At 37.1% G+C, this 12,040-nt stretch overlaps 1 protein-coding gene across 6 annotated transcripts in view; it reads right to left on the bottom strand.

The window, feature by feature from the left end:
• nlgn2b (neuroligin 2b) overlaps positions 1-12,040 on the bottom strand; it is a 184,869-nt gene that overhangs the window by 11,657 nt on the left and 161,172 nt on the right. For all 6 annotated transcript variants that reach the window (XM_079599436.1, XM_079599437.1, XM_079599438.1 and 3 more), the window contains one exon: positions 11,356-11,505. In XM_079599436.1, the coding sequence (XP_079455562.1) occupies positions 11,356-11,505 (150 nt within the window). The remainder of the gene's footprint in view (positions 1-11,355; positions 11,506-12,040) is intronic.

Consider the following 12,040-nt stretch of genomic DNA (forward strand, 5'->3'; position numbering starts at 1 on the left):
ACTAAAGCTTTAATTAGACATGTTCATTTGGAACTTCCTGTTCCTATTTGGAATGATTCATATTAATGTTTACAATAGACTTGGTCATTAATAACAATTTTACACTTATGATATACTTCCTGTACTTTGCATGTTACTGAGTTAACAGATGATCTACCGGATTATTTGCACATTATTTGAATGTCAAGATTAAGAGCTCTTTTTTTCTCATAAAATTTGAGAATATTTCTGCTCTGTTTATCTATGCATAATGTAAAAATGTGTTTAGGCATTGTTACATTTATACCGCACAGTATACAGTACATTAGTGTTTTTGAAAGAACATTTTAAGCGAATGATTCAATGACTGAATCCTTTGGGCCACTTGGTGCTGGTCGCCAACTTGTGATGTTGCCTACAGGAACGGTGACTGAACAAATGAGTGAAAAAAAATCAGAGCTTATTCAAAAGACTCAAATCACCTCATTGCCAGTTCATAAATCTATTTAAAATTTAAAACACAGTAAGTCTTTTCAATTGCAGTACTATGAAAGCCTTAGCAGAACATTTTAATGTCAAGATTTAGGACACTTTCCCTCATAAGATTGGAGTAAACTTTTTTTTAAAAATGAGCATGTTTATCGATGTACAGTAGGCATAACCCAGTGTACTGCACAGTATACAGTAAGCAGTACAGTATTTTTAAAAGACTCTTTTAAGCGAATGATTCACTGACTGAATCTTTGGCTAGGTGAACATGACTGGTGAACGGTGATTGAACAAATGATTTAAATGATTCTAATCATCCCATTGCTAGTTCATAAATCTATTTATAATTGCTCAAAAACATATGTGTCTAAAATGACAGCACTGTGAACGCTTTAGCAGAACATATTCTCATCTGTGATGTTCAGTACTGTGAACCTCAGGGATGCTGGGGAGGGTTCGATGCATTAACTGTTATCATCGCTGGTGAGAGGAATTTTATTATCATCTTGTCAAGCCCATCTTTATGACGGGTCTAGCCGATTAGCCAGTTTAGACATTTGGACCGTTGTTCTTTGGTTAGCAGAAGCTTAAGTGCTCACTGCTCACATACACATACATACTTTAAAATAGGAAGCCCACATACCATAATGGACCTCTACAAATAATACATGCTACTGCTCATTAAAATGGACCGTATGTGGCTCTTGAGTCACGGTGTAAATGAGAACTAAAGAGCTTATGTAAGACTGTCTATTTTATTACTCTAACTGAACTGGTGATGCACTAAAAACCTGATAATGTAGAGAGAAAAAAGGGGAATTTCAAAAATATTCCACATGTCTAAGAAAGCACTCTTCAGACTGTGAAAGATAGGCTTCCACTGGAATATTAAAAGAAATGGGGAAAAGACATAAAAGGGGAAAAAGAGATAAAAATAGACCTTTGCTTAAAAGCTAGCGTGCCCTCAGACCCAATATAAGAGCCAGTGAGTGTGACTGTGTGTGTGTGTGTGTGTGTGTTTTAGAGGAAAAGAGCAAGTCAAAGAAACTAAGAGGGACGAGTAGAGAAAAAGACAAACTGCCATGTTGTTTTCAGGAGTCAGGCCTGTGAGGAAGACGACAAGCGTCAACATACGGCACATCACATCACAAACAACACACAACAGATCATAAACACCTCTACATATAAAACGCTCTCTCCGCGTGTCATAGATGGAGGAATATACAGAAATAGAGTTCTTTGAAAATGTTCGTTACAGATGTAAAAAAAAGAAGCTTTTGACGTCTGAAAGTCCCAAAGGATGATGATGACATTGTTTTAAAGGATATCACAGCCTCTGCTACACTCTTTTACATGCGATATAAAATAGTAGCATGCATTCATGACCGAGGGCATCACTATTCTAAACTGTTGCAATTGTTTCCATGACAAAATGCAACATTAGTACGGATTTGGCATTTATACATCACTATATTTTAAATAAATACAGCCTATATTTTTGCTCCTTTCCTTAAATTACCACCTTCACAATCAAAAGTCTTATTAAAAAATACAGTAAAGCATTTATATTGTGAAGTATTATTTTAATATATATAATAGCTGTTTTCTATTTTATTATATTTTAAAATGCCATTTATTATGCAATTTTTTTTAGTATGTCTTTTGTGTCTCATGATCCTTCTGAAATCATTATAATATGCTGATTTGGTGCTGAAGAAACAATATATTTGTATAACAAAACAGCAACAGTAGCATTAACAGTAACATTGTGATAAATGTTTTGATCAATTGAATGCCTCCTTGCACAAATTCCACCCTGACTGTTCACACTTAAGTTATATTGCAAAACATCAAATGCATATCTGTTTTATTTCCACTTTGAAGATTCAGGCGATTTTAAAAAACAAAATATGGGCCACATTCCGCTGTGGTGTGAACATAGCCTTCCGTATTGTCTAAACGGCATTAATAGGGCAGGTAACTGGATGTGTGCTAACTCACATTCTAAGCGTCGGCCTCACGAGTCAAGGACAACCCCTAGAAAACGAGACAAATTACGTATTCATCAAACTGCTAGATCAGGCCACCACAGGCGAGTCCCTAAAGATGAGTGAAGTCACTGAGTGCATTACAAATACAACTGTAGTGCAAATTAGAGGGGGAAGTGTGGACGTGAGGTCTTTTTATAATGGTTTCATATTAGGTGAGTGTGAATCCTAGAGGTTGTGAGTCTGTGGCTATGTTCGGAAATGTGGCGCATGCTTTGTGCAGTATGCGCATTTCTGTAGGCACGGGATAGCTAGATGACCTACTTCACTGGGTATTGTATCCCACAATGCAACCGGCTCAACTTAACCTTCCATTTGCAGTAACTAGATTGTTAGTATGTCAGTTGGAACTGTTGCTACATTCATAATTCAGCTGTTGCCAGGTTTATTATTGCTAAACCAAACTAAAATGTTAATTGAAATAAAGCTGAAATAAAATAAAATATAAATATTAGGCTAGATGAAAATTAGAAATGCAGTCTTGGCTGAAAAACCCTGCACTAAAAGCCCTAAAATTACTATTTTTAGCTGGAAAAATACAAACTGAACAAACTAAAACTTAACTAAAATAAATTAAACTCAAATAGTAGTATAAGAAAAAAAAAAAAAAGCATATACAAAATAGAAAAAAAAAAAAATGCTAATTCAAAATATTAATACCTATACTGGTATATAAATAATACACAATTAAGACTGGTAATCACATAGTCCTTACTACATCCTGCATAGTATATACTGTATACAACATAAACAACATGAAATAAAATATATAATTGCAACAGCAAACAGTAGTAGCCTGCTTTATTGCTGTCACATGACCTCTCCACAATGCATGTTTAAATTAATAGTAGCTATTTTGGTTGAAACATTTTTTTTTTTTTTACATTTCTACCATTTTGTGTAAAAAACCATGAACTTTTGTCAAATCTAAATTATATAAGCAGTCAAGCAAGTTGCATTGTGGGATACGGTATACCATACAGTTGCATATTGCACTTTATGGCAAATGTAGAAGGTCATAGGGGAATTCCATGTATACAGAAAAATGTCACAGTGCACAATATACATGCATCAGATATAGTAATAGAAGTATGGATGTATGCTATTCTGAACATGTATGTTGTCTAAACCTATTGTTCAGAGGTATGTAAACATCTGTGCACCTGGATGAGTGGGAACCCTTGTGTGGTCTGTCAGATGACTGGAAGTCTGTGTGTGCAGCACAGCCATTGGATAAAAGGCTGATCGATGGGAAAACGGTGTTCAGGAACTGGTTGCTGAGGGTCGGTGGGTTTGACTGTCTTCAAATTAACCTCCTTCTGTAGCGCTGTTTGCTGTTGCCTGGCAACCGGCCACTACTTCTTTCAAAGGGATGTGTTTTGCGAGTGTGCAGACACAATGGTGAATGTTGCAAAAATGCAGTGATTATCCTAAACTACGGGTTGCGTCCATATGTGTAACGAAATATCATATTACAATTTAGCAAAATGATCAGTCAAACGTCTAACCCCGTGCACCGCTCTGATTCGCTCGGTAAGTTTCACTGTGAGCTGAGTGCTGAGTTGAATCTCCTGCAGACTTTGGTGCTGAGAGCAGCAGTTTGGGGCTGGACTCATGCATATGCACCACTCCAGCGAACGGCAGATCGGAGAAGGAGAGAGAGAGAAAGAAAGAGAGAGAGAGAAAGAGAGAGAGTTGCATGCCAGAGTAAAAGAGGGATAAAGAGGTGAGAGGGAGATGCAGGGGAAAAGGTTGATAGATAGATAGATAGATAGATAGATAGATAGATAGATAGATAGATAGATAGATAGATAGATAGATAGATACTGTAGATAGATAAAGAAAATGAGGCTACTTCCAATAAAAGGTCCAACATTAGGAATACTTCAAGTTGTGCTGCTATGTGAGCGAACGCAAGAGTCTCGCTTATATAATTAACCCATGCAACATATCTGCACCAGGCGTATTTTTTAACATGACGTGCCACAACTGTTTGAGGTTGCCGACACTGGACCTGTCAAAGTAAACATTATAAACTTGAACATGTGTCTTTCTGAATGTGTGCATGATGATGTTGTATTGAAGCACGTTGCATCGCAATGGCCCGTTCGCTTTGATGTGTTCATGACCTCTTTAATCTTTGAAGGTCTACATGCAGCGGAATTTTGTTTGCGCCCCTATACCCGAAGCTGACCCCCCCCCCCCCCCCCCCCCCCCATGTACGAATCAGTCATAGTCCCTCACCAGGTAAGCACCCTCTGGCTCCGCCTCCTACAGTAGCCACACCCCACTTGCGTTAACTTTACTCAAATAGTGCGCTTGGCCAGCAACCGAGAAACTGGTTGCCAGGCAAAAGACAAGTGACCAATCCTGAGTGGCGACGTCACTAAACACACTTTCTACCAGCACAGCTCCAGGCTGAGAAAGTTTTTTTAATCGTGGAATGCCGAACCAAGCTCAAAAATATAACTAGAACCCAGAGGCCGCGTTAACCAAAACTTTTCCGTCTAACTTTTCTTTAGTGGTGGCGTAAAAATCAGAAAGCCTTCCGTCATTTTGACAGATTACACTGAGAGTGATGTATTGTAACTTGTAACTGTAATTCTCACCCCTGACCACTTGGTGGTGAGTGCGCTCTTGCTGACTATCAAGTTAATGGTCAAAAAATAGCTTTTCTGAGTTTTATTAACATCTTTTTCGGTTGAAACACTGAGCAGAATTCTGTAAGTTGGACTGTATTTTTCAACATATTTTTTTTATGTTCATTGATGTTTATTTCGTTCTTTCAATCTTTCCGCTTTTCTGAACTGAGGCGCTAGTGATCACTCGCGCCACATTAAAGGGAATCAAAACAGTATTGGTTGAATCTTGTGAATCTTGTTTTTACAACCCTGTTCGTCAAAATGACGGCAATGCGGAAGTCTAATGCGACCTCTGCTGGAACAGTTCCTTACCGTTCTTAGAGCTGTTCAGCCCGACGGTGGAAAAGGTGCTAAAGTTTTGATGGTGCCAGGGGGGACTCAATGTTACACTTTAGGGGGAGATAAACCCATGATTGTCATACTAATAGTAGTCAATGAACAATAAACTGGGTTAAGATGTATTGTACCATAACAAAAACGTACTGTACATACTTCATCAAAATCTTACTCGAACAACACTAATTCTTCTTCTTCTTATAAATATATTTCAATATATTTAATAAATTACTAATTACAATAACTAATTCTAAGGACCTTTGTGGAGGAACGCATACTTACCCAGAATGCTTTAATTGTCCTTGGAGCCAAACTATAAGCATGACAAGATGAAAACCTTAAACAGAACGCCAAACAAGTGACCCATTAGAAGTCCACTGCTGTGTTCACTACATTCCTCCTTGTCATTTTAATTAAATTCAAACTCCTGCTTGCGAATCGACTAAATTCCTAAAAACGATTTTTGTCTTGTCAAGCAGAACCTCAGAACCCCATTTGTCCTCTCCGTTCCTCTCAGGAAAGCGTGTTTCTCTCACTGAAATATCTGTATTTAAAACAAGCATATTGGTTGAAGTATAGTAAAATAGTTAATCAGCTGTGCTTCGCAGGGCCCCGCTGTTAGGCTACATCAATATCCCACAAACATAAAAACAATATTCTGCGTTCTGCACGGCTGCACCTTACAACAGACTACAGACAACTAACCGCCTGTTTTACCAGAGGACGTACTGCTACTGAAAGAAGAGTGATGGCGAAGAGATGAGATTTAGCTTTCGACAATATTAGCATTTGGATTTGGTGCCAATATTATATATGAATCTGTACAATGTGATTTGTACAAACATATACATTTTTCAGAAAAAGGTATACATGAAGCTTCACCACTAAACCTAACCATCAGCGGGGCTTAAGTACAATTGGGATAATACAAATTAAAACGAATTAGCTACCAATTCGTCAAACCGTAAAACAGTTACGAGATTGTGTTGGAACTCCCGCCAAATAGCAGCATTGCCGACTTCTTTAGTCTTTTAGTCTTAAACAAGTGTGAAGTTAATCATGCTAAATCTCGGCGCTGCTCACCCGCAGGAGGTATAAAAATATATAAATGTGCCCTCTTCATTCTGAGGTGGCATTTACATTTCCAAAAATAATCTCCTCCACTTCTCAGATACCAACACTGCAAACATTCATTGTTTCCCTTTGCATTTATAATTACGCGATTAGCGTCCACATCAAAAAAATAAAAGCGCGTTTCAGAAACATAAATATAGCTCAAAGCAAACATCCTCGAGAGGTGCACGGCAGTGAGTGAATCATAATTCGGGGATTCTGTGCTAGCTGGTGGCGAATGGCGGAAAGTGTAAAAACTGCTGAAATAAAGACTTTTGTGGAATTAGGAACCTAATTAGGGTAATCTGTTCCTTCAAATAGGACAGATTTGATGAAGAACTGGAAGATGCCGAGAAAGAGAAAGAGAAAGCGAGTGAGGTGAGGGGGTAATGCGAACAGGGAAACGCTTAAGCCCTGGTAAGAAAAACGGAGCTAACCCGCAAGGCCCATTGACAGCGCATTCTTTCTTCCCCAGAGGTCATTAATTAGTTAATTAGTCTGAGCAGATGGTTGTGGTACACAAATCAGCAGCTCAGAGGGGCAGCTGGGCGGAGGCAGAGATGGAAGGTGAGGGCGCCTCAGATCTGGAGAAAACTTGCACATTCGCAGAGCGCTAATGCTAACGCAGCTAACCTGCTGCAGTGCACAGAGCACATGTGTACTAGCACTCGTAGCTCACTCTGGCCTGCCACCCCCTCCTCAGTGTGCGTGAGGAATTTCAGATAGTTGCGCAACGGCTTCGAAAACACAAGAACCTGTGCGGGTCAGAATCCAGAAACAAATGCTATGTGTGTGTGTGTGTGTTGCATTAGCATTGGTTTGAATGAATTCTCTGCTTCACTGCAGATATAAAAAGGCACTTCTGATGGTTATTTTTAGCTTGTTCACATTTCTCCCTTCTGTCTCCACTCTTTCACTTGTTCTGTCTCTCTCTCCACCTCTCCCCCTTTCTCTGGCCCTTTTTCCTTTTATCTCTCTTTCGCTGTGTAAAGGTGCATGTGCATATAGCTCACAGTTCTGACAGTGTCTGTGCGTATGGGAGCTGGATAAAGGGTCCGGTTTTGTGCTAAACCTGCTTTTATGATGCGGAACACTGTTCTCTCTCTCTCTCTCTCTTTTCACTTCCTTTGTGCATATTTTTCCCGTTTGAAAATGCTTCATCCAATCCAATCATCCAATGGGACAGGAATGGCAAGACACAAACACGTAATCCTCTTCACCGCTATAGAAAAACCTCTATAAAGAAGAATAGAGAGAAAGACAGATAATTCACTGAAAGGTTACTCTTATTCATCCATGTACCAAAATTCATCACCCATGCTAATAATCATACTTTTTGCCTCCTTTCAGGGAGGCGTACATGTATTTTTGTTTCTAATGTATTCATTTTATACAGTGTGAGCTATACAACATACTCATACTAATGCTGCGGTGTGCATACTGTGTGCATTGTGCACATTTTCTGTATGCATAGAATATTAGGATTTGCACCAAAATGTGCAGTATGTGCACTGCTCTCCATTTGCAATGTGATGAGGCAAAAGTAACAGCCTTTATTATTGACTATTTTTTTGCAGGCTGATAAACTTTTACACAAATATGACAAAATAAAATTTGCAGAGGACGTATACATTTAATTAACACTTGCAAGTATGAGAGCTAAAGATTTCATCTTCCATTATCAGAAACAGCTTTAGAGTTAGCAATGTTGACTCTGTAAATCAGTTTAAATTGGAAAAAAAACTCTGATTACATTTTTTTTGCGACATCACTCCGTGTGACATTTTTAATGTAAAAAATAAATAAAAATTTCAAATCACATTGTATACATTCATACGAAATTGTCACCTCATGAAACGATTACCAGATCCAATGGCTAATTCATTGTAACAATAGTCCACTGAAAGAGAGTTGAATGTAGAAATGAATCTGCAAAATGAATCTGCATGCGAATCTGCTATTTCATATGGTTTAAAGTTCCGAGTTTTCAATTTTATATTGTCAGGTTTCATTTTAATTTTAGTTTTAGTTGTAGTATATATATTTGTATTTTTTATTTCAGTTTTAGTTCGTAATTTAAGTACTTTAAACCAAACATGCTTTATTTCAGTTATTTGCCAAGACAACATTTTGTAATTTACATGAAGTTTTTAAATCTAAAATGTATATATTATATAATATTAGTTTAATTTCATTTAACAAACATGTTTTAATAGTTTTATTTAACAACACTGGTGTTTCATTTTTTCAAAAACAAATGTGAAAGACATGCCTCGACTATTTGTATTTCTTGGATTAAGCATTTTAAATCTACTGGATTACAATGACTGTTTGGTTGAAATGATGTGTTTTCTGCTAAGGAAAATAATAATAATGTAACATTATTACCTTTCAGAGCAAATGCATTACTAAGGACAAAAAGTTTTTATCCTCCATCTCCCAGTCATACAGTACTTGACGAATTAAACATGCAACATAGTAAGGTCTTGTCACCAAAATGTTGCATAGTGTTAAAAAGATAATCCTATACTTTTTATTAAAATAAAATAGACCTTATTTAGAGCAGAATGATAGCATTCATAGCACACAAATATCCTAAACATGGAACCTATTCTCTATTAGCACCCCAGCCGATATGAGAAGCTTTTGATCACTGTATTAAATAAACACTAGAGAACACACACAGGCCAAAACTACTCCACTTACAACTTTGACTGTGATTCCCTCAGATCACTTCATCTCCACAGGGAACTGTTTCATTTACCTTCTTAGTCTGTTTAGATTTACATTCAATTCGTCATTCTTGAAGGTAAACTCACTCTGGCCTTCTGCATTCATTATGCGTTCATGGAAAAAGGGAGTCATCTCAACTCACACGATGCAGTGCAGAAACGGCCCAAACACAGTTCTCTCACACCATGCGTGAAAGTTTCCTCACAAAATCTTTATGACACCTAAACCAAGCTTGAAACTTGAGCGTCGTTACTAACAGCTCGGAAATGCAGTCATAATTGGGTCTTTTTTTACAGTTTAGTGCCACTGAAAGTGGAATATAGGCTTTAACTTCTCCCCGATTGGGTTATTGTAATTCTTCTATGCTAAAAACACTCCACTTCTAGAGTTTCGGCTGTTTCTTCTTCCTGATTAAATTACTGTAATTCTTTTATTTCAGATGAGGTCACTTAATGTGTTAAAGTTGAAGTAGAGCAGAACACCACATATAGATGCTAATGACTCAAAAATACTCTGACAACTCAAAATGAAGAGATTAAATCAATATTCTTCTAAACCTCTCTGATAGTTTCATATAATTCACAAAATACTATATTTATAATTCAATAACCAAGCTTTATGCAGTTTTATGAACCGCCATTACAACTTCCCACCTTTCTTTTCACTACAACCCTTTCAACATTCTTAGGTTCTCAGAAAAAAAGGCCACTTTCACACACAGCAACAGAAATGGTTGTCCTGTATTTAAGTCCTAAATACGGTTACGTTCACACACAGTTCAGTTATTTACAGCAGTGACAACCATTCTATAACCGAACTTGCATCTGTAAATTTTCTTGCATTCTCTGGAAACCCACGCTGTGTGAACGGAACCGGACTGGACAACTAGTTGTCTGTCACCTAATAAAGTGTGAGAGAGCCGCTCTGTGCTGCACAAATATGTCTCTACTACCGTGTGTTGCGGGTTTTCCCGTGTGATTTCACTTCCGGTAACTAACAGCATTGGAGATATCAGCTGTGTGTCATCTGAAGCTTTCAGATCCAGTCTATCAGTTTTGTGTTATACACGTGACTCAAATGCTCCACTCTCCACCCAGATATAAAAACTGCTGTCGGTTAATGAAGATTTGATGGATGAAATCGCAGCTCGATTGGACTCTTGTCGTATCAAATGTGTTAAGGCTTTTCAGCTTTATGGATGTCACTGATATTATGGTTACTGGTAAGTGAATGTGGATTTAATAGCCGTTGCACGTTCATACAGACAGTATTCGATATGCTGCTCTACGGTAAATTTTTGTTTGAACGGGACATTTCGAGAGTCAGACCTGTAGGTACATGCATTTGTCAAACCCAAAAACTGACGGTGTGAAAGTAGCCAATGTCTCCTTTATAGTGAAAGACCAGTCCAATAATGCAGAAATGCAAATAAGAATACAGTTCCTTCTAAAGCATAATATACCATTTTACAAGTTTTGACTTACCGTAATGTTTATTGAATTAACTTAAATTTCAAATATGTGAAGTTAAATATTATGTGAACGTAAATATAAGAAATGTTTAAAAAAAACTGCACAAATGTCTACACTGGAAATTTATAAGGGATCATTTATCCGCAAGTCTTCGGAAGCACCACAATAGTGCTCAAATCTCATTCGCACTTGCATTAAAAACTGGCATGTCAAGACATGTTGTGGAGGCTTTGGCATGAAAATCAATGATATTTGACTTTACTGATGTTAAATCTGGTGCAACATGACTTATTTAAAACATGAATGAGATTTGACAGTTATGATGAAGGTTTTCAGCAAACATTTACATTTTTATGGGGCTTTTTTTATAAAAATTTTGGAGCATTTTATCAGTCGCCATTTAAAAAAGAACAGCCAGACCATTCTCAAAAATGTGCCACTATCCTTTAAAGTACATAAAAAGTGAAATGAACAACAACTATCACAGGACAACAACAGCACCAGCTATAATAATAATAATAAAAAAGAGGATGTTGTACTTACCCAGAACACCTAATCTGTAGTTCATAGTGACAACAATTACGTTTCCATAGGCAGCAAGAACGCTTGCATCAAACATGTTTCCTGTCCCCTCCATGTACGAACCACCATGGATAAACAACATCACAGGCTTCTTCCGACGATCTCTAATATCTGTGGAAAGCATAAACATGCATACATTTCTTTTGAGCACAACATATAATGTCCAATACAAATGTTGCAGCTTCATTGTAAAATGAACAGTAATGATCTGCTTAGTGATAAAGCCTGATATTATGCACTTGACATACTGTATATATAACATGTGTGTTCATTTACAACCATGCACAATTTTAATTGACAATTAAATTAATAAAACGTATAGTTCTTATACACTACCGTTCAAAAGTTTGGGGTCAGGACAATGTTTTTAAAAGACTAATGTATTGAATCTACAGTAAAACAGTAATTTTGTGAAATTTTACAATTTAAAATAACTGTTTTATATTGTAATATGTTTTAATATGTTGTTCATTATGCTGAACTTGAAATAAACAGCCATTACTTTTGTCTCATGGTCCTTCAGAAATCATTCTAATATGCTGATTTGGTGCTCAAGAAACAGTTCTTATTATTATCAATGTTGAAAACAGTTGCTTAATATTTGTGTGGGAAGCGTTATACTTTTTGTCAGAATTCTTTAATGAAC

This window comes from Phoxinus phoxinus (genome assembly GCF_949152265.1).
Source record: "Phoxinus phoxinus genome assembly, chromosome: 23".
In the NCBI taxonomy this organism is placed as follows: Eukaryota; Metazoa; Chordata; class Actinopteri; order Cypriniformes; family Leuciscidae; genus Phoxinus; species Phoxinus phoxinus.